Genomic DNA, 24,092 nt, shown 5'->3' with positions numbered 1-24,092 from the left:
CGGGGTCGAATTTTTTTAGATTCTTACATAGTAGCGTCCGTAACGACTTCGGAAACGACTCCAGTAGCCCCAACGACTTTTAAGAGCGATTTAGGAGCATTTTATTAGCGAGACAATAGGAATTAGGTGATTTTGCCAGCTTTTTAAAATTATTTTCATGTTTTTTAAGAAAAGTATCAAATATTATTTGCAAAAATTATAACCAAACATAATTTCTACTTCAAAAATTTATGCAAAGTGAAAAAATATTTGCAATAATATGTTATTGCTCGTATATGAGATTTAATCTATGACATTATGCGACTATCTGTTTGAGATATTACTTTCTTTATAGCAAATTTGATTGTGTGTTTCAGGAAAATTAGTCAAGTTGAGCGATTTTTTTAGTTTTTAGAAATTGGGGTATAATCCATATTTAGAAAACGTAGATTCAAATTCTAAATTGCTTTTACAAAAAATATGACCAAACACAACTCCAACTCAAATTTTAAAAATTTCAAATAAAGTGAAAAAAAATTCATGGCCAAACGCCCACTACATAATACTTGAATTAGAGAATTAGTTTTGTCATCAATAACAAATAGTCCCTCCCGTCCCAATTTAAGAGAGACATTGCGGTGGCAAGACCTTTACAAGTCTTTTTCTTAGAGGGACACACACTTGAGCCGATGATTTTTCGGAAATAATCTTTCTATCTCCATGAGCCATGAGGTAATGATAAGATCTACATACATTTTACCCTGTTCAGATACCACTTTGTGGAATTTCAGTGGATATGATGTTGTTTCTTAGAGGGACAATGACATTCTTTTTTTTATTAGGTGGAAGGCCCCTAATTAGAATTAGAACAGGGATATTAACGTAAGGTCCCTTGTGATAAATTACTGGAATCAACAAGTACTAAAATTCCAATGCTGCTTACTCTTTGGAGGATCGAAGAAACCATTAAGGATATAATTAACAGGATTGTAGCTAGACATGATATATATTATCATCAGACACTGTTTTATATTTTTACAAATATAAAAATTTAGGGTAAAATTTGAAAAGAAAAGAAAAAGAAGGGAAAACTACACAAATTGAACCATTAGTCAAAGTGTTTATCTAAATTGCCTCAATCCAAACTATTTACTCGAATTGGACTCACGGCCCAAACTATTTGCATGTTTGCTCCCTTGTTCTACTCATTGAACCATTGCGTCTTCATCCTTGATACTATCGGAGTATATATATACTCTGGTGGCATCAAACACTAATTGAGTAGTCTTTTCGCTGAAACACTGTCTGTTATATTCTCTAATGGTATTAAATAGTAATTGAGTAGTTTTTTCATTGAAACATTGTCTACTATATATATACTCTAATAGTATCAAGAAGTAACTGAACAATAATGTTCTCTACTTCTCTTTGATACCATGAGTATATATATATATACTCTGATGGTATGAAACAGTAGACGCAAATTAACACTTGTAATCATTTTTTGAATTAGAGGTGTTTTTTTTCCAAAAAAAGATATATTAGTAAAGTGAAGATAATATTTTGTATTTGGAATTAAAATAGCTAAACACTTTTTTTTTTTTACACTTTGTATTTGAATCTAGGTGGATCCCGGAAGATACCATGTTTGTGATGCTTACATCTGTTGAAAAATAATCCCGCTTAGATCATTTTTCTACACTATATAAGGAAAAAAATTGAGTAGATTTTACACACCGCTGATATTACAAATTTCGACCGTTGTATGTGCATATACTTTTTTTTCTTTATAAGTCGTGTAGACGCTCCCCAGTAAAACTACAAAGCCGGGTCCACGAGGCCCATTAACTTGGCATTGGTACACGAGCAACACGTGGCAATCCCCAACTGGACATGAGATAAGAGAAAGTACTAAAACCGAGGCCGTTGAGTAATGCCATATTTAAATTTACAATCTCTCCCCCCAGTAGGGTAGGTGAGAGAGAGGAGAGAGAGAGAGGGGAGTTTGTCAGAGTTTCCATCTCAGTTATATTCAAACTTCAGCTACTTTGAACATAAATTCATCAGGTAAATGCAGGACTTAAATGTACTTTTAATCCTTTTGACTGATTAGATATAGTTTGATTTCGACAAGAAGACGGATTTCTTCAGGAAGTTCTTTCAGTTTCAGATGTTGAACGTTTTGTTGCTGTTGTAATTTGAGTGTTTGACATACTCTTTTTGTTAGATTTTTGTTTTGGGCTTAATCCTAAACATTCTAGGATTAGGATTTTTGAGTAGTTTATATAAACATGACTTAACTGGTGCATCTGTATCTATCTTTCTTTTTGTTATTATTGCTTTGATTAATCGTTGTCTCATAACACTTTTGTTCTAGTTTAAATTTTGTAAGTTTGTTGTGACGATAGATTTGTTAGAAGAAAATGGTTGAGTCAAAGGATAAGCTATCGTCACACTGGTGGTGGTTGGACAGTCAGAAGAAGGGAACTCTGAATCGCTCACCATGGCTTCAATCAACTTTAGCTGGTGAGTGATTACTCTTTTTCTTTCGTTTTTTCTCTATCTGTAAAGCACTAGAATTCAAATATTTGATTTACTTTTGGTGATGAATCTGGTTTTTTTTCTTTAACTTTGTTCTTGCTTTAAGTGACTACATGACCGTTGGAGACCTTTTTCTTTGATTTTTCAACTAGGTTTTCTTAAATAAGATGTGTTTTGCTTGCTTCTTTCATTCTTTTATGCATGATCGAAGGTTTAAAAACTTAATCGTTTATATCTTTTTGTGTTTATTTTCAACTAATTAAAGAAGGAAAAAAGTTTCTTACTGTGTTGATACTTGATTCACCTTGAGTGTTTTTTTGCACACTTTACTTCTGTTACACAGAATTCTTCAATTTTCGAAAAGAATCTCACTACCCAACAAAGGTAGGAATTATAAGGTTTGCCTACATCCTACCTTTCTCAAACCCTATTAGTGTAGACAACATTTATGAGATTACACGGGGTATGTTTAGTTGTACACAAAATTCATCAATTTGTTAGTTGATGTTTAATAACACACTGGCTAGTTTTCTTACTCATTCGCGGTATATAGCTAGACTTGTTTGAAATGGTGCAAGCTGGTATCTGTGGTTAACTCTAGCACTCTTTTCAAATGCTTGTTGAGTGGAGAGGACCATTATGTTAAAACCTACATTATGTTAACATAACCCTATATTAGCATTATGTTAAGACATCTTTCTCTCTTTTAAATAATGAATTAAATATAATGATGTTTTAAGTATCTTGGACTAGCAATGTTTCTGGACCAGCTCTTGATCGCTTGTTTAAATTGGTTAATGTTGCAGAACTAGATGAGAAGACAGAGGCCATGCTGAGGATAGTTGAACTAGATGCAGATTCCTTTGCCCAAAGAGCAGAAATGTATTACAAGAAGCGACCACAGCTCATTAACATGGTTGAGGATTTCTATAGGACACATCGCTTGTTGGCTGAGAAGTATGATCAAATCAAGTGTGAATCTGGTACTCGCCTTATGACTCCGTGGATGTCTCCATTGTCTTTAACCAAGTATCATCCACAAAGAAAAATGATGAGCGCCACTGAAATATCATATGACACCTATTCAGAAACCTTCGACCCTGAGTCTGAGTTATCAGATAATATGTCTGAGGTTGAGGATCCTGACTTAGAAGAAGAAGAAGAAATACAAACACCCAAATCAGAGAAGGAAACAATGGCAGTATCAAGTGGCTTTCGCGTCAACAATGATGAAGTAGTGAAGCTGAGGGAAGAAATTGAGAGGCTGAAAGAAGAGAGCAGAGTTCAGCAGGAGCTTCTACTGCAGAAAGATGAAGAGAAAAGAGAGGTCATCAGGCAGCTCAGTTTAGCTGTGGATTTGCTGAGGGAGGAAAATATTATGCTGAGGAAGACTAAGCCGGCATCACCTCCAAAGAAGGAAAACATCATCGAGCTCGAGACAATAAAAGAGGGGTTCCGGAAAACATCATCTCCAAAGAAGGAAAGCGTCATTGAGCTCAAGACATTCAAGGAGGGGTTCTGGAAGAGGCTCTTCAATTGATCTCCTTAGTCAGAGACTGCAATTTGATCATTCTATAGTCTAGTTATTGTGCAATATATTGCTTCATTCTTTATAGTCTTGTTGTCTAAAAGCAGTAATTTAGTTACTATAGTGTTTAGGATTCATAAGTAGTTTTATTTCATTTGCTACTCTAGTACTCTCTTAAGTCATTCTTGATGTTATTATGTTGCAGTATAGTAATAAAGTATTAAATTTCGGTTCTACATTCATTTTTTGATACTTCCACAATTACATCATTCATCAGTCATGTATGCCTACATGATGCAGGCGTATATGTAGTGGCAGAACTAGGATTATAAATAGGGATGTTAAAATATAAACAAGTAAAATATATGAAGAAATCAAGGGGGTCAACACAGTTTATATATACACACAAAAAAAAGTTTTGACCTATCTACACAATGTAATTTTTCAGCCAAGGCTCAATTGACACCCCTTGAATGCATGTAGCTCTGCCACTGCATTATACTCGTTCAACAAAAGAACCAGAATGCAGATCTTGAGACAAATTAACTAAACAAAATAGTTCTTATTTCCTTCTTATTTGGAAATGAAGATGTAATACAACACAGAAATGAAGCCTAACAAATTAAACACTACGAAAAGAAGATGACAAAAAGTATAGTACATAAATCATAACAGAGTAAAAAAAAAGGTGTGGAACTTCATCAAAAGTACCTCACAAGATCCCACAACCAAACATCTTTGAACCTTCACACACCGGGGAGCTGCATAAACCAGGATGTTATCAAACCTAACACCAAAATTGTACACAGATGACAACAGAGGAACAACAGAGGAAATTGGCAAAGACTCGGTAGGCGAAAGCGGCATATAAATAGGTCCAGGAGCAATCATAGCATCAGGATTAGGAGGGATGGGCTTAGAACGAATTAAGGGTAGTGAAGAATCAGTAGGAGCAAGCTCAGAGCCACCTGGTGAAGAAAAAGTGGACTTATATCAGGAGAAGAGAAAGTGCATTTGGTAACAATGCAGGTGCAGCTGAAATAGCAGAAGCTGGTAGATTTTTTTCAAAGATGTTTTGTGCAAGGCTTTTGAGCCGAGGGTCTCTCGAAAACAGCCGTCCTACCATGGTAGGAGTACACTTTACCCTCCCCAGACCCCACGTTGTGGGATTTCACTGGGTTGTTGTTGTTGTTATGCTTTGTGCAAGGCTAGTGATAAAGAAAAATAGCTAAAATAGCGACAGCTATTCAGAAACCTTTGACCCCGAGTTTGAGTTATCAGATAATATGTCTGAGGTCGAGGATCTGACTTAGACGACGAAGAAGAAATACGAACCCCCAAATCAGAGAAGGAACAATGGAAGTATCAAGTGGCTTTCGCGTTAACAATGATGTAGTCAAGCTGAGGGAAGAAATTGAGAGGCTGAAAGAAGAGAATGCAGTTCAGCAGGAGCTTATCGTGCAGAAAGATGAAGAGAAAAAGAGAGGGCAGGTCAGTTTAGCTGTGGATTTGCTGAGGGATGAAAATATTATGCCGAGGAAAAGTGTTAGTGTTAGTAAGCCGGCATCATCTCCAAAGAAGGAAAACATCATCAAGCTCAAGAAACTAAAGAGGGGTTCCGAAAAACATCATTTCCAAAGAAGAAAAGCGTCATTGAGCTCAAGACATTCAAGAAGGGCTTCTGGAAGAGGCTCCTTAGTCAGAGACTGCAAATTAATCATTCAATAGTCTAGTTGGCAATATTGCTTCATTCTTTTTAGTCTTGTTGTCTAAAAGCAGTAATTTAGTTTCCATAGACTATAATATGTAGGATTCATAAGTACTCTTAAGATATGGTGGAATGGCAAATTCATACCAGTATTAACATAAACAGATTATTACATTCAAGAGAAGCGGAGAGGGTAGAATTACACTGGAAAACAATCACCAAATACAAAAAAAAAAAAAAAAAAAAAAAAGAAGCAAGAAACAAAGCTAAAAAGAATGACAATGGATGATTTTACCACAAAGCATCAATCAAAGGCAACTAGGACTACTATCATCAGTAGCAGCACCCGAGCTTGAAGAACCACTGCTAGTAACATAGCCTCCTCGCTTCTTTCTCTCCTCTTCATATTCAAGATCATCTGTGGGCAATTCAAACCTACAGACCGGACAAGAATTCCTCGAACCCAACCACTGAACTATACAATCATCATGGTAACCATGCCCACAGGGCAAATTCTTTGCCATCTCGCCCACATTCACTACATCTTTACAAATGGCACATGCCATTACCTCCTGCTCTTCCTTGATCATCAATGTATCAAGACCCTCAATTGCACTCTTGGAAGCTGGTGGAGCTCCACGTCTTCCACTACCATCGCTCTCTGCTAGGGTTTGCAGTAAAGCTTCATAACCCGCTGCGTCCACATAGTCTCCAGGGTTCCCAATGTAGCCATCGACATCAGGAACTTGTAATCGGAGCTCAATAGAGTGGTCTTCCAGTCCCATCAGAATCTCTGCCCAATCGAGAATCCGATTGCGCCGATTAGCGGCTCTGGCGGCGAAGTCACGTAGCCGTAGACGTAGCACATCCCTCCGCCTTTGCCGAAGATCCTCTTCATCATCGCGATTCTCGGCTTCTTCATCCTCATCAACATCATCGGCGTTTCCTCCGTCATCATCATCATCGTCGTCATCCTCAGATTGGCTCCGATTCCCGCGATTTTCTCCTTCATCGCCATTTCTAACCCCGATTTCATTATCCTCCTCCTCCTCCTCGTCATCATCATCCTCCTCGTTGTTGCCCCAACCATCCAGCTCGACACGGAGGTAATCGTCATCGGAAGGATCAGCGTGCTCAGAAGGCGGGGGAGGGGGTGCGTCGTTTTCACGCGCCGCCTCAGCGATGAGGCGTAGAACCTGGATAAACTGATTGCCGAAAGTAGGGTCATCGATCTGATCGGAAGCCGTGACGGGAGAGACAGAAACAACACGTGAGGGTATGGACTCGACGAAGCCACTCTTGCAGTTGTTGCAGATGACATCGGGAAGATCCGGTAGGGTTTCGACAGCAACCCGTGTCTCACACTGGTAGCACCAGTAATCAGGATCCGACCCGGTTGGTGCAGGGACTGAGGGGGTCTCGGCCATTGTTGGAGACTTTTGGTAGGGGAGAAAAAGCAGATAAGACGACTAATTTGCTATTCTACTACTCTCTCTAAAGGGACGTTTGAATTAGCTTATTTTTAAGTACTTTTAATTTTTAATTTTTTTCTTTTTAAGTTTTGGGGGTATTTGAAAAAAAATTGAAAATTACTTTTTAAACACTTATTTTTTGATTAAAATCTTTTTTAAAATATGCCAAAAATCAAAAGTAAGTTATTCCCTATTTATAATTTTTAGTTTTTGACTTATAAATTATTTTTTATAAACTTATCCAAATGGATCGGATCCCGGTTACTTTTACCAATTTGTTGTTGTATAGTAATAAAGAATTTCACTTCTATATTCAATTTTGGCGTTTTGTTTACTTAAATAATGTATTATATTATCTTAAATTATAGTACTACTTTTATTATTAATGAAAATAGCATAACTTTTTATTTTATCGAAAATAGTTAAATATATGTCACGATGCAATCCATCAGATCGTATGGGCACCTACTTTAATACCTAATTAGGATTAACATGCGGAAGTTAAATGGCAAACAATAATAAGCCCAAAAAGGGTTATAAAAACACTTATATTAATTTACAAAGTCAAGTCTCATTACATGAACTATCTAACACCCCCAAGGATACTAGTCTAAAACAGGTACAAGAACTTCTACAAAGGCAGAGTATAAATAAGATAACGACACAGTTCCAACCATGTGGAAGAGGGTAGAAGTTGTTGGAGAATCATCTTCGTCTTCATCTAAAAAATATTACTGACCCTACAACTAGATTATATCAAGGGGCATAACAAGAGTAGTTTCAGTACAAACAACGCACACTGATAGGCATCGCTGGTCAGCCTGATACTCACCGCATAATATATAGAAAACAATAGGAAGAAACATAATCAATATGGAATTACACCATCGACAACCATTAACTCACCATTATCTTCTTTCACAAAACTCTTGTACATTTACACTCACCTATTAGTTATTGGTCCGCTGCCAACTCCAATTTATGAACCCACGATAGGCTTGCTATATACACTTACAAGGCCACAGGTCATCACGTTACCCTTAACCCGTTCCCTCTAGTTAACCAGGCTTTACCAATCATTTTAGACTGACTACTTCCTTACCAAACGGAACCGAATCAACCCATAATCACCCTCTTAGCTAGGTCTGACCCTCACTTGCCTGATACACACTGCTACCACCTGGTTGAACTCTAAGTAGCTGACTCCTAACCTAACAACCCAACCTCTACTTTTATGTTCCAACTCCATAGAATATCACAGGCACCACAATATGACCACACAAGGTTGCACAATTATACCCCCAGATAAGTCTATCTTACTCTCAGTCCTCAAATCGAACCAATCATCGAACCGGTAGGATTATTTATCAAAATCTCACTCCTCGGCCTCTAAACAAGTAATCACTTTATTCCACAGAATGACAATATCAAGTGTTCCTCTCATGGGACTATCAACACGCACATTTGGTTATCTCCTGAGACCCAAATTCAGGCTAATGGCGTGCCATAATATGACACCCGATCCAATTATATGTCGGAACGTGTCACCCGATCCAGTAATGTGTCAGAATGTCACATCCGATCCAAGAATATGTCGAAACGTGACACTCAATCCCAACAAGCGCAACCAATTTATAATCACAATTACAATGAGTAGACATGAACAATTACAAATACCCAGAACAAATTCTTTGCACACAAATACATTCAACCATCAGTTCATATGGTTCATTTCATGCTTTCTCATCTCCTTACCAATATACATACAATTGAAGCAATTACAAGCACATATGACATAATACGGGAAGATAAGACCACCACTTATTCTTAATTCATTAGACAATCCTTTCTTACCAAGGTCACATCAAATTTAACCGCTAAAAATGCCTATTTTTCTGCCCATAGCATGTGCCCGAGGGCCTAACCATAAACCTCCTTTTAATTTTCCTTATACTAAACAATGGGTACAAATTTAAGATACTTAGATAAGAAAAACTAGTCTACCAGGGCGTCAAGCAACTGCTTAGAGATATTGTGGCTCCGATCCTAGATTTCAGACAATGGATGGGTGAAGGTAGGCCTGAATTCTGTCGGTTGGAACCTTTTTTGTGCTAAAATCTCCTTCTCCCTCCTTCCCAAACCTAGAGCAGTATTCTGAGAGTTTTTGGGGTAAACCTTGCCAGTTTTGGCACTTAGGAAAAAGGGGGAAAATAAGAATTTACGATTTAAGTTCTTTCTCGAGACCTCCCGCTCTGGCGGCAAGAATCTCATCGGAGCGGCACTGCCGTGGCGGAAACTATCCCGTTCTGACGAATGGTGGGGCCTGGTTGGCTTAGTTTTTCTATGATTTTTTTTCCTAATTAACGAAGATTCGGGTCGTTACAATATATATATATATATATTTCTAACACAATTTTAATAAAGTAACACATAAATTAATTTGAATAGTATTTGAATATTTAAAATTTAGGTATACTAAATTTTTAACACCTTTAATAAGAGAAAAAAATAAACAACAATTTTAATACATTTTGAGTTCAATATATTATACATATTATAAGACATGTTTCAACACACGTGGTGAATATATAACTTAAATATTTTAAATACAAAATGTATTATAAGTATTAAATGTGAATTTCAAATATTTCAGTACTACTAAATTAGTTTACAATGTTAGAAATGAATTATATTTATTCTGGAATAATAACTATCAAATTTATAACAATGTATAATATTAATTTCAAATTGTATTATAACTATCATTTATATTTAATACAATTTTAATACAACTTTTCAAAGTTTCACTTCTTCTTCTCCGATGAATCACCATCATCAGACCACCAGACTATCAATAGCTTCAAACAACCCAAAAACAAACCACCATGCAGTAAATCCACCGATGGAAAAATTTATTGCATCTCCAAACAGTCGCCTCACATTCCTCATCTCTACCATAATTCCATTGCCACCTATCGATTTTCATTCTATCTCCGGTGAACAATCCATAAAGCCACAACCAAATTTCCTTAGAATATCCTCATCAATAACAATAATTGGTGGCTCATTAGAAGATACAAATACACAAAAAATTTTAGTAAAGAGAACAAGAAATCTTCCTGGCAATCTTGGTAAAGTTAATTTTGTTATAAACATTTGTTTTGTAATGAATGTTTATTATGTAGATTTTTTTGGAGAAAAATTAGGAATCTTACTTAGGACCAAGTCAGTTCTTTCCTATAAATAAAGGAATTTTCCTTCATTGTAATGAATCTGTGAATATATCTAAATCCCTGAATATCCTTCAAGAGAAATAATATGACTTCTCTTTACTTTATTGCTCTGATTCTTATATAGTTCAATAACACTTTATCAACACGAGACTTTACCGCCTCAAGAGTGAAGGCTAAGTTTGAAGTCTAATCTTAATATGGCTAATCTTACGAAATTTGAGTTCGTTTTCCTTCTTAGTTCAGAAAAAAACTATCCTTTATGGGTGTTTGGATGTTGAAATTCATTTGGATGCTATGGGTCTTGGAGACACCATTAAGGATAAAAATAAAATTGTGCTAATGCTATGATATTTGTGCGTCATCATCTCGATGAAATTCTGAAAATTAAATATCTCAAAGTTAAGAATCCACTTATTTTGTGGAAAAAGCCAAAAAGAAAGATATGACCACTTGAAGATTGTCATACATCCAAAAGTGTGATATGATTGAATGCATCTGAGCCTAAAAGAGTTTAAGTCTATTCATGAGTATATTTCTGCTATGTTCATAATCTTGAATATCTTAGTATCACCAAGAATGTCCTTGGGCAGGCATGTTATAGAAAAGTTGCCTTGTATTAGACAAAAACTAGTGCAATTGAGGCACATTCTATACAAAATCAGAAGTTTAATAATATTAATATTTTCGTACTTTGGCATGATCGTCTGGGACATCCTAGGTCTACAATAATGAGACGAGTTATAGAAAATTCAATAGACATCCATTAAAGAACCTAAAGATTTTTTTAAATAGTGAATTTTCTTTTATTGCTTATTATGATGCAAGTTAATTGTAAGACCATCATCAACGAAAGTTGGAATTGAGTCCCTGTATTCTTGAAACGTATACATGAAAATATTTGTGGACCTATTCACCCACCTAGTGAGTTGTTTAGATAATTCATGGTCCTAATAAATGTTTCTTCTAGAGTTTCTCATGAGTGCCTATTTTTCATCTCGCAACTTGGTATTTGAAAAACTATTGGCACAAGCAATATGATTATGAACATAGTTTTTTGATGATTAGATTAAGTCCATTCGTTTTGATAATGTTGTAGAGTTTTTAATCCAAACGTTTAATGATTATTGCCTATCAATTGAGATTGAATAAAACATGTAAAGATAATTGTTTATATGAGTACTAATTTTTAATTAGTATTAGTTAATTTAGTCATATTATTGTAGTTCATTATTGAATAGAATTTAATTTGATTTTGAGTTAATTAAATAATATTTTAAATTTATTTGCTTGCTCTAGTATGAATATTTGTTGCAGTGATTAATCGTGTCAAAATTAATATTAATCACTATTGTTGTAATGATAAGTAATGATTGTGTAGTTATTGGTCGAATCTCAAAAATACATATTTATAGTTATGTAATATTTTATGTAACCATTGTTGTCAAGTTGTTAGTATAATATTGTATTATTGTATTCAAAGTTTTTGATAAAATTATGGACAATTTTAAAATTATTTTTGGTATGTTTGATTATTATGTTATTGGTTGAGAGTAAGATGATAGATTCAAGTTATATCGCATCAAAAAGGATAAAACATCAAGTTAAAGTTCCGATGCACCGTGATAATAAGATATTGAGTTTAAGTTCCATTGATTGATGGTCTAAGATTCCTTTTATATGAGTAAGACATTAAGTTGAAGTCTCAATGCACTATAATGATGATTAAAGTAAAATAATGAGCTTTTGGTGAAATATCATAAAATAGGTCTCACTGATTTTGCTTCAATCTCTGAAGTGAACGTGGTAATAATGCATAACATATCTGAAAGAACACAAGTGATTGAATAATGCACATGAACGTGGAATGAGGTACAAAGCTATCATAATTTGATATGATCAAATTATTGTGTTTCATTCATGAAGAATGAGAATTTTTTATAAATGCTACATATACAAATACAATACATTTCATGAGGTGAATGTGATAGTATTCAATAAAGTTTAACAATACGGATTTGCACTTTATCGTGATGAGATCACGACTCACCTCTAGGAGAGGTAGAGTGATTGAGAAGAAATTAATCTGAAAATTACTCCTGGAGTAATAATTATGAAATTTGCTCATATACGAGTAAATCAAAAATTTACTAAAGCGAAAGACACACGTCATGGTAAATTTGGAATTTACTTATTAGAAATACATTGAAGAAATAAAAAATTCTTCAAGATTTATTTTATGTTGTTTGTTCTTATGATAAGTTAATTGGATCAGCTAATGTTGGGATTGAATCTAAATTCTGAAAAATATAAAAGATAAATGTGGGTCCGTTCACCTGTAATGTGATTTGTTGAATTAGATGCATCAATAAGATGATCACATGCGAGTTTATTGCAAACCTTTTAGTTCGACATTAATAAAAATTATTTGTGTCAAATAATTAAATTAAAAGAACAACTTCCAAATAAAGCTAGTTCGGTGTCAAATGTCTCAAATAAATAGTTGAACTATTGCTTATAGAACAAAGCTTGATGTGTTGGTCTGAAATATGATATATTGCATATAAAACTAGTTGTATGCATCATACCAATGAATTATGATTAATTAATTTTTCTTTCTCAATTGGTTCAGGATCAGGAAATAAATATTTTTCATCTAATAACTTTGATGTATGGTATATGATTAATGAATATACCATGATATACAAAGATGGATTCTCCAAAATAGAATGAGATATATGTTAGTTTGTCTAACATAAGGAGGAGGTAATAAGCAACCAGGAGTTGAAAATGCTCCCATTGAATGTCCCTGGATGAAAAAGTCTATAGCATGCATGAAGCATGATAGAAGAATCGGTTCTAAGTAAAGTAATCCTTGAAAAAGAGGAGGAGCAAAGGATCAAAATGGTCATAACAAAAAGGCAGTGTGCTTTTAAGAGCCTACAACATTACACTTCATGAAACTTCACGATAGGGGTAGGTACTTGAAAATAATGAAGTGAATTGAGATCTCAATAAGTTATGCCGTATTGTAAATTAATACAGAGTGATATCTCGTCGATGATATCTTTGATATAATATAGCGCAATATTATAAAAGATTATGAGGGTCTGAATTCACGATCTATTATAGCATGTTGACATAGAAATGTTTATCAAGTGGAATGATGCATTTTGATAAGCGTAAAACTAATTTGACTTATAGTTTAGGCACTAGAAGATATCATGCATTTAGTATTAAATATTGTCACTTTATAAAATTGGTATAAAAATCCCTATAGGATTTAAAATGCCTAAAGCATATATAATTTTTTTGAAAAAATTGTTTATAACCCTCTTATGGATTAAATCAAGAATCTTTCATGCAAGCTGATGACTTGAATATTATTGAAACTTTTGAAGAGTTTTCAACAAGAATTTCCTAAAGAAATAAATTATCTGCTTAAAGAAGTTGAAATAAGGAGCTTGCATAATTCTTTGGTCTTGAAGTACCATATCATTTAAAGGATGATTCATAAAAAAAGATAGGACGAAGCACTTTTCGTCAAAGCTTTTCTATACACATGAACTCCACGTGCAATAAATTTGTTCAAGTAATAATATAACTGATTTATTCACCAAGTCTCTCCAACTACAACAGATGGTGCACAAACTTGGAATGCGAGTGGATTGATGTTCTCATTAGGGGGAGTTAATACACAATGTACTTCTTTTTTTCTCACAAAATTTTATCCCATTGGATTTTCCTTGTAAATTTTTTCATGATGCATTCAAAATGTGTATTATTAGATATGTGTACTCTTTTCCTTCACTAGAATTTTTTCACTGGATTTTATCTAGTATGGTTTTAACGAAGCATATTATTTATCAAATAAACATCCAAGGGGGAGTGTTATATTTATATTGTGATGAATATCTATTATGTAGATTTCTTTGGAGAAAAGTTAAGAATCCTACTTAGAGACCAAATCAATTTTTCCATATAAATAAAAGTATTTTCCTTCATTGTAATGGATCGTGAATATATCTCAATCCTTTAATATCCTTCAAGAGAAAAAGGTGACTTCTCTTTTCTCTCTACTTAATTGTTCTTATTCTTATATAGTTTTAGAACAAATTTTACAATTTTATCAACATTTTTTTTTGCTGATTTATGTTTTGTTGGTATATTTGTAAATCCAGAAGTGGCCAGTAGATTTGGTGGTGGACAGAGAAGAGGAAAGCACAGGGTGATTTTAACTATTAAAGGTAAGTTAGGTTATAAACTGTGATATAAAAAATCTCAAAAAAAGATAATAGTTAATCTAAAAAATTCATTTATATAAATATTTCTTCATTTTTTTTGGATACTTCCACAATTGACAATCACATCAGTCAGCCATGTATGCCTATACGATGCAGTGGCAGAGCTAGAAATTTAAATAAGGGGTGTCGAAACATGTACAAGTAAATATATCAAAAAAATTAAGAGAATTCAATACATACTAATGTATACAAAAAAATACTTATTACCGATTTACACAATGTTTTCCAGTCAGTTGACACTCTTTGAGTACATGTGGCTCTGCCATTAGGTATACGTACTACATTATACTCCCTGCATTTCAAAATAAGTGAAATGTTGGACCTTTTTCATATTTCAAAATAGGTGAATTGTTCAAAGTTCAAGAGAGTTGTTGGAAATTTCTTTCCTTTTTGCACCTTATTTTATTATTTTTTTAGGTGATAATTTCAAAAGAGTTTATTATTCATATTTATGATTTTACTTTAAATTATTTATATTTTCAAGAATAGTTTGGTAATAATTAAACGGGCAAAAATAAAAAATGATATTTGATTTATGTCCTAATTGTTTTTCTTCTGAATGTACGTTGCCTCAACAGTTTACTTATTTTGAAATGGAGGATTCCACAAAAGAACCAGATTGCAGATCTTGAGACAAATTAACTAAACAAAATTGTGCTTATTTCCTTCTTATTTGACAATGAAAATATAATACAACACAGAAATGAACCCTAACAAATTATACACTATAGTACATAAATCATAACAGAGTAAAAAAATAAAAAAGAGGGTGAAACTTCATCAAATGTACCTCACAAGATCCCACAACCAAACATCTTTGAACCTTCACACACCAGGGAGCTGCATAAACCAGGACAATATCAATCCCAAGACCAACATTGTACACAGAGATGAAAACAGAGAAGCAGCGGAGGAAACCGGCAGAGACTCAGTAGGCGTAAACGGCATATAAATAGGTCCAGGAGCAATCATAGCATCAGGATTAGGAGGACTGGGGCTAGAAGGAATTAAGGGTAATGATGAATCAGTAGGAGCAAGCTCAGATCCACCTGGTGAAGGAAAAAGATGACTTATATCAGGAGACAGAGCAGGTGAATTAGATGAAGGTGGATTTGGTAATAATGCAGGTGCAGCTGAAATCGCAGAAGATGGTACTTTGTGAAAGGCTAGTGATAAAGAAATAAAATCTTTGCATGTCAAGAAAATAACTATATAAATCAAGAAAAGTCTAGTTGAAATTGAAGTGGAAGCCATTAATGCTAATAATTTTGGAATGAAGGAATATTGAGGGAGTTGCTGTTATGATTGAAGGATAATTGGAGAGTGAGGGGGTGATGAGATGAGAATGATAGGTGTCAGAAAAAATTATTTTAACCATATATAAATAGTAGAATTTTCTGCCGAAGGAGCGTTCAGATGAATCCCTAATCACAAGGTGGATCCACCACTGGTCTTAGGAGACATATTAACATATGTTCAATGAAAAATAACGTTGTATATATAAGTTTGAAATTATTTTTATGTATTCATAATAAATGTTGAATTTTCTTTGATTTGTTCGTGTATTTATTTTTTTATACTTTTTAAATTTTCAAAATAGTAACTCTGCTAGGCACTACATGTGGGGTAATAGAAAGAACAAGGATTTGTGAATGGATTTTTGTATAGAACACATGAGGTTGTATAGGCTGCTTGTGTCGTTTTCTTGTGGCTTTATCCAGCTAGCCATTGTTCGTCCGTGAGATTCTTGTATCTGACATGTGAACCCCCCCCCCCCCCTCACTCACACCAATCTTTTTCAATGATTTTAATTTCGATTAAGATTTTGAATACTTTAGTCTATACAGTAGAGGGGTAAGTTCACTAACTCATTTTGATCATACTTACGGATGTTTTCGTTGATCTTGACTTTGTAAATTGTCACTATGTGTCTTCCTATATGGAATGTAGCTTGAAGTAGTTATGATTTATTATATAATTAATTAAATAAAAATATAATTTTTCAATTTTTAAGTTTATGGGTGAAGCGATCACACGGTTTGATATGCTATTAAAATATATAACGGCTTTGAGTTCATGTCTCACTGATACACCCAGGAGAGGATTTAAAAGTAGGCTTAAGTGTTCATCCAAACCTCTTTGTTAAAAAGTTGTACTTTATATAGAAGGACTCTTGATTCTTGAATATAAGACTAGAGATCAACTTGCAGATTAAGGGATTTTAAAATTAATTTTGAGGTTTCAAATTCAATTTCTTGGTGCTATATTTTTATTTTTCAAACTCCATAATAAAAAAATTACGTATTAATTGAGTCGAAAAAACTTCTCCTAGTGATATTCAACACATATATATTCACATAAAATTATGTAATCCACTTTTAAACTCAACAGTATTGCAATAATTCTATAATCATACCTATTACATATGACTCTTCTGGCCGTGATTGGTGCTGTTAAGATGGAATCCTTGGATGGCGTGCCATGTATTTATGCAAAAAAATTTGTCCTTTATATGGGCTTTATTGGTACACCAGAACATCCCCGGAAAATCGTATTTTTGTTGGGAGGAGGAAGCATCACAACTAAAGTTTGATATGATGAAAATAATGAAAATAAATTGGACACGAGAATTTTACGTGGAAACCCCTCTAACTGATAGAGGAGAAAAAACCACGGGGTAGAAGGATCTCACTATTTAATATGGAGTACACAGCTCTCTAATACAAGGAGAAAACAACAATTAACACTTCTCTCTTGTAAAATGAACAACTACTAAAGAGGACACTCAAGACTACAATATTTATCTTGGTGTATAACTCTCTTTGTATTTTTACTCTCTCTTTCTGGGATGATGGGATGATCTAAATGAGGGCAAGAGGCCCTATATTTATAGGAGGATGAAAACGTGTTTGCGCGTTAATTAAAAGAAAAGTTGGCCAGTACGCGTTTTCTGTTTTTCAAAAAGAAAACGTGTTGTTTCCTGCCTGTTTCTTCCTTTTGCCTTTTTTCCAACTTTTCTTTTTCTCTTTTTGACTTTTTTCTTTTCTTCTTTTTCTTCCTCCTTTTTTGACTTCTCTGCTTTCTTTCATTCTCCCACTTGAAGATTTAATTGAGAATCAATTAAGTCTTCACACCATCCTTGCTACCCAATTACTGCAATGTTACGTTTCTGCTAGGCCAATAGAAGATCGACACCATATGAATTTGTTACTGTTGATTAGTTTTGTAAACATATCTGCCAGGTTGTCATTAGTGTGAATTTTCTGAATGTCCATACTGCCTTCTTCCACCTTCTCACGAAGAAAGTGATACTGAACTCGCATATGCTTTGTCCTTGAATGAAATGCCAGATTTTTTGCAAGATGCAAAGCGCTCTGACTGTCACAAAATAGATCAATCTTCTCTTGTTTGTGCCCGAGCTCCTTCAATAACATCTGCATCCATATTGCCTTTTTGCTAGCTTGTGTAGCTGCTACATATTCTGCTTCCGTCGTAGATGTAGCCACGATAGACTGCAATTTTGAAACCCAGCTTACAGCTCCTCCAGCAAGAGTAAACACATAACCTGTGGTGGACTTGCTTTTATCAAGATCACCTGCATAATCTGAATCAATATAACCTTTAACATTAAAGTCTGATCCTCCATAACACATTGCAACATCTGAGGTACCCTTGATGTATCTCAGGATCCTCTTAACAGTATTCCAATGCTCTCTACCAGGATTAGCCATGTATCGACTAACCACTCCCACTGCTTGTGCAATGTCAGGTCTTGTACATACCATGACGAACATTAAACTTCCCACTGCTGATGCATACGGTACTCGAGACATCTCCATCCTCTCTACTTCATTGCTAGGACTCATACTTGAGGATAACTTGAAATTAATAGGAAGTGGGGTAGAAATTGACTTACAGTCTTGCATCTTGAAGCGTCTCAAGATTTTCTTCAAGTAGTTCTTTTGAGAAAGCCAAATCTTCCTATTATTTCTGTCTCGGTGAATTTGCATCTCTAGAATCTTATTTGCTGGTCCCAAGTCCTACATTTCAAACTCCCTAGCCAACTGTGCCTTTAAATTTGTAAGACTATCTTTGTTGGGGCCTACTACCAACATGTCGTAAACATACAACAGCAAAATAACAAAGTCTTCATCACCAAATCTCTTGTAATAAACACAAGGATCTGAACTATGTTTGTTGTATCCAAGGCTTATAATGAAGGAATCAAATCTCTTATACCAACACCTCGGCGCCTGTTTGAGACCGTATAGAGATTTGTTCAACCTGCAAACCAAGTTCTCTTTTTCTTGTTCTTCAAAACCTTCTTGTTAGAGCATGTAAATTTCTTCTTCAAGCTCTCCATGAAGAAATGCAATTTTGACATCTAACTGCTCCAAGTACAAGTCAAATATAGCACACATCGCCAGGACCACTCGAATTGTTGTGAGTCAAACCACCAGAGAAAATATCTCATTGAAGTCTATATCTTCTTTCTGAGCGAATCCTTTCACCACCAATCTTGCACGATACTTCTCCACTTGATCATTACCATTGCGTTTGATCTTGTAGACCCATTTGTTTCCAATGACCTTCCTTCCTTGTGGAAATTGAACAAGATCCCATGTTTTATTTTTATGAAGAGCATCAATTTCTTCTCTCATTGCTTCCATCCACAAAGATGATTCTTGGCCTTTCATAGCCTCGTGAAAAGTTGAAGACTCTCCATCTTCTATTAATAAATAGTAAGCAACATTGCCCTTCATAGAATAAACTGAGCTCCAAGATGGTTCTCTTCTCTTCCTAGTTGACCGTCGAACTTATGGAGTTTTGATCTCAGCTTGCTCTTGTTCTTCGTGCTCTGGTGCTACCTCAAAAGAAACTGAAGCTTCTTCTATTTCTTCAACTTCAACTATAGTAGTCTCTAATTTTTCTTTCGAAGGGCTACCTTCTTTTGCTTGTATCCTATTTTCAACAAACACAACATTCCTACTGATTACCACCTTGCAGGCAATGAGATCCCACAAGCGATACCCTTTGACTCCATCAGCATACCCTAAGAAAATGCATTCCCTAAATTTCAGATCCAACTTTAATTTTTCTTGGGTGTTGTACATTATATAAGTAGGACTTCCGAATATATGTAAGTAAGAATAATCAGCTGGTTTTCCTGTCCACATCTCCATTGGCGTTTTCAGATCAATTGCGGTTGATGGTGACCGATAGATCACATAACTGACGGTTTGACTGCTTTTGTCCGGAATGGTTTTTCCAACCCTACAGTTGCCAACATAACTCTTGTCCGTTCCAACAAGGTTCTGTTCATCCGCTCTGCTACTTCATTTTGTTGTGGAGTATATGCTACCTGAGCTGCCTTTTAATACCTTCTTATTTACAAAAGTTATCAAATTCATCACCAATGTATTCTCCTCCATTATCTGTCCTCAAACCATTGATCTTATTCTCAGATTTAAGTTCCACCCGTGTTTTGAACTCTTTGAAAATCGAAAAAACATCTGCCTTTCTTAAGATTGGACACACCCAATTTCTCCTGGAGTAATTGTTGATAAATGACATGAAATATCTTGCTCCTTCTAAGGACACCACCGGTGCTTTCCAGACATCAGAATGGACCAGATCTAATATTTACTTGCTTTTAATAGAGGAATTGCTAAACTTCAGTCTATGTTGCTTACTAGTAACACAATGCTGACAAAAGGGTACTGAAACCTTTTTGAGCCCTAGAAGAAGCTTTTGCTAAGCAAGAATCTTCAAACCTCATTTTGACATATGGCTAATTTTACGATGCCATATCATCATTGATTCTTCAAATAAACTTCTTGACGCGGTTGATACTTCTCCTTCTTGGTGTGTTTCACCTTTAAGTACATATAGATTTGCAACAAGTTTTTCTGCTTTAATCAGTACAAGCTCTCCTTTTGATATATTCATGACTCCACCATGAGTCTTATATGAACATCCATTATCATCTAGTTGTCCTAAAGACAATAGATTCTTCTTCAAGTCTTTTACATGTCGTACCTCCTAGATGGTGCATACCGTGCCATCATACATCTTTATTTTGATGGACCCAATACCAATAACATCTAAAGCATGATCGTCTCCCATGAACACAGACCCTCATGAGATAGGATTATATTGATGGAATCATTTTCTCCGGGAAGTCATGTGCCATGTTGCTCCTGTGTCCATGATCCAGACATTAGTGAAATATTTTCTTCCTTCATTATTTGATATTGCTTCACTACATAAAATATCGCCATCATCCGAGGTACTTGCAATATTCCCTTGAGCATTTGATGACTCAGGGTGTTTACTCTTTTTCTTGAACCGATAATCTTTCTTGAAGTGTCATTTCTTGCCACAATTGTAACACTTGATATTCTTCTTACTTCTTGATTGAGATCTACCATGATTGCGATTCCCACTGGGGCCACATGCCATTGATCTTCCTCTCACTATCATCAAAGCTTCAGCTTGCTACGAACTTGCTTGTCTATCTTCCTTATTTTTGTGTTGATTTTCTTCTTCTAAGACAGCGACTGCAATTTCATCGAAAACTAGACTATGCGTATCGTGCCATCATACATTTTTATTTTGATGGACCCAATACCAATAGCATCCAAAGCATGATCGTCTCCCATGAACACAGACCCTCCTGAGATAGGATTATATTGATAGAACTATTCTCTCCGGGAAGTCATGTGCCATGTTGCTCCTGTGTCCATGATCCAGACATCAGAGAAACATTTTCTGCCTTCATTATTTGATATTGCCTCACTACATAAAATATCGCCATCATTCGAGGTACATGCAACATTCCCTTGAGCATTTGATGGCTCAGGGTGTTCACTCTTCTTCTTGAACTGACAATCTTTCTTGAAGTGCCCTTTCTTGCCAAAGTTGTAGCACTTGATATTCTTCTTGATTCTTGATTGAGATCTGCCATGATTGTGACTCCCACTGGGGCCACATTCCATTGGTCTTCCTCTCATCATCATCAAAACTTCAGCTTGCTGCGAACTTGCTTGTCTGTCTTCCTTTTTTTTACGCCAATTTTCTTCTTCCAAGACAGCGGCTGCAATTTCATCGAAAACTAGACTATCTGTATTGTTCGTCAGGTTGATGATGAGTTGATCATACGAGTCAGGCAGACTTTGAAGTAGAAGCTTCGCACGTTCAGTCCCTTCTATTTTGCAACCCATTGTTATAAGTTGCGAAAACAGAGTATTCACAGTATTGATATGTTCAGTAACTGACATGGACTCTGTCATTCGCAGAGTATACAATCTTTTTTTAAGAAGATTTTATTATGCAAAGACTTGGCCTCATACAACCCTGTATGAGTATCCCATATTTTCTTCGTCGTCCGCTTCTTTGCCATACTAGACAATACTTGATCAGCTAGTGCCAAGTGTAGATCAGCAACTGCGTTGCTGTCTATGTCATTTCACTTGCTGTCATCAGCAAAGTCTGCGGTCCTGCCTTCAATTGCAGCTAAGCAATTGTCTTTTCTCAATATCGCTTTTATTTTCATTTTCCACAATGAGAAATTAGTCTCATTGAATTTTTCAACGTCAAACTTTATTGTACTCGACATTGCTCTTTGCTTCACACCCTTCTAGATCGTTTTTGAATATTTTTGTGAATAATTATGACAAACTGTACCGTCACTGAAATTACTATTCACGTGAATAGTACTATTCACCAAATTTTACTATTCACGAATTTTACTATTCACGAAGAGCTCTGATACCACTGTTGCAAAGAAAAAGCACCACAACTAAAGTTTGATATTATGAAAATAATGAAAATAAATTGGACACGAAAATTTTATGTGAAAACCCCTCTAACTGATAGAGGAGAAAAATCACGGGGTAGAAGGATCTCACTATTTAATATGGAGTACACGACTCTCTAATACAAGAAGAAAACAATAATTAACACTTCTCTCTTGTAAAATGAACAACTACTAAAGAGGACACTCAAGACTACAATATTTATTTTGGTGTATAACTCTCTTTGTATTTTTACTCTCTCTTTCTGGGATGATGGGATGATCTAAATGAGGGCATGAGGCCCTCTATTTATAGGAGGATGAAAACGCGTTTGCGCGTTAATTAAAAGAAAAGTTGGGCAGTATGCGTTTTCTGTTTTTAAAAAAGAAAACGTGTTGTTTCCTGCCTATTTCTTCCTTTTGCCTTTTTTCCAACTTTTCTTTTTCTCTTTTTGACTTTTTCTTTTCTTCTTTTTCTTCCTCCTTTTTTTGACTTCTCTGCTTTCTTTCAATTTTCACAATTTTGGATAGTTTATGAGAAGATGATAAAATTAGTGCATGAAAATATAATTTATTCAATTCATTTAAATTTAAGTGGGTTGATCCATTTAAATTTAAGCGAGTTAATTCATTTATTTATTAGCTAAGCTCACAAAAAATCGAGCATACATATACGGTGTGTTCTATAGGAAGGAAAAGTTTTTTTTTGGAAAATATTCTTTAGAAAAATAAGTGAATTTCTTACTTATTTTTTTATATTTGATATGTAAACAAAAAAATGTTATCATAAAAGCATTTATATATAATCTAAACAAATATTATGACAGGTGAAGGGGTGGGTGGGGTGAGGGTGGGGATGGGGGTATAGGGGTAGCTGGGTAGGTGTGCTTGGAGGGTGGGAGGACACAATCAATGTGAAATATTACTTGTCCAACTTATTTTTTCTACTTCTATTTTGGAAGTCATTTTTCTATTTTAAAGAAACTTGTTTTCATAGAGAAAATATTTTCTAAAATTTTTGACCAATTGAACAGGGATAAATTAGGAAACACAAAATGTTTCCCTTATATTGAGCACATCTATAGTCTAAATATATATATATATATCATGGTAAAAAAATAATTTTATTTTATAATAATTATTAAATAACAAATAAAGTGATTAAAATTTAGTAAGTATTTAACTGATTAAGTTATGACCTGCATGGCTGCATTTCAACCTAAATAAGTTTTAGGTGGATTGACAATTTGTTTATTATTAATTCAACTCATATTGACCTACTCAAATTCAGCTTAATCCATCCATCTATCTGATACCTCTATTTTTACCTTTAGGCTATAGGTTTCATTTGCAGCTTCTCTATCTATATGGAAATTAAATTCAGTTGGTCCCTTGATAATCGTAGCCTACGGTTGTGTAATTAATTACATAATTAAGTGCTTGTTTTGCCAAAACAGGCCTGGTCGACCAATATTACTTGTTAGAGTCTTGTCTTTCTTCTCAACTTGCTTATGGAGAAGCTTCGATAAGTGATA

General features: G+C 34.7%; 3 protein-coding genes and 1 pseudogene across 4 annotated transcripts; 2 read left to right on the top strand and 2 right to left on the bottom strand.

Moving 5' to 3' along the window:
* The first annotated feature begins 1,873 nt into the window (after positions 1-1,873).
* LOC129881776 (protein NETWORKED 3C-like) lies at positions 1,874-4,278 on the top strand. 2 transcript variants are annotated; one of them, XM_055955884.1, is made up of 3 exons: positions 1,874-2,046; positions 2,388-2,505; positions 3,327-4,278. In XM_055955884.1, exons 2-3 carry the CDS (start codon positions 2,403-2,405, stop codon positions 4,058-4,060), a joined length of 837 nt encoding a protein of 278 aa, XP_055811859.1. In that variant the 5' UTR covers positions 1,874-2,046; positions 2,388-2,402; the 3' UTR covers positions 4,061-4,278. The 2 variants fall into 2 exon arrangements, with proteins under 2 accessions (XP_055811859.1, XP_055811860.1); XM_055955885.1 differs by lacking the exon at positions 1,874-2,046 and having other exon boundaries at positions 2,100-2,505.
* A 680-nt stretch (positions 4,279-4,958) lies between these two features.
* On the top strand, positions 4,959-6,009 carry LOC129883670 (protein NETWORKED 3A-like; annotated as a pseudogene).
* On the bottom strand, positions 5,909-7,261 carry LOC129882897 (E3 ubiquitin-protein ligase CIP8). Its single transcript, XM_055957384.1, has one exon. The coding sequence runs from the start codon at positions 7,181-7,183 to the stop codon at positions 6,065-6,067; it is 1,119 nt and encodes a 372-aa protein (XP_055813359.1). The 5' UTR covers positions 7,184-7,261; the 3' UTR covers positions 5,909-6,064.
* Positions 7,262-15,587: 8,326 nt separating this feature from the next.
* On the bottom strand, positions 15,588-16,016 carry LOC129883669 (classical arabinogalactan protein 26-like). The gene has a single exon (XM_055958288.1). It carries the CDS (start codon positions 16,014-16,016, stop codon positions 15,588-15,590), a length of 429 nt encoding a protein of 142 aa, XP_055814263.1.
* Positions 16,017-24,092: the final 8,076 nt, after the last annotated feature.

This window comes from Solanum dulcamara, chromosome 3 (genome assembly GCF_947179165.1).
Source record: "Solanum dulcamara chromosome 3, daSolDulc1.2, whole genome shotgun sequence".
Classification (NCBI taxonomy): domain Eukaryota; kingdom Viridiplantae; phylum Streptophyta; class Magnoliopsida; order Solanales; family Solanaceae; genus Solanum; species Solanum dulcamara.
The sequence above is the reverse complement of the archived record's forward strand: the minus strand, read 5'-3'. Positions and strand labels throughout refer to the sequence as shown.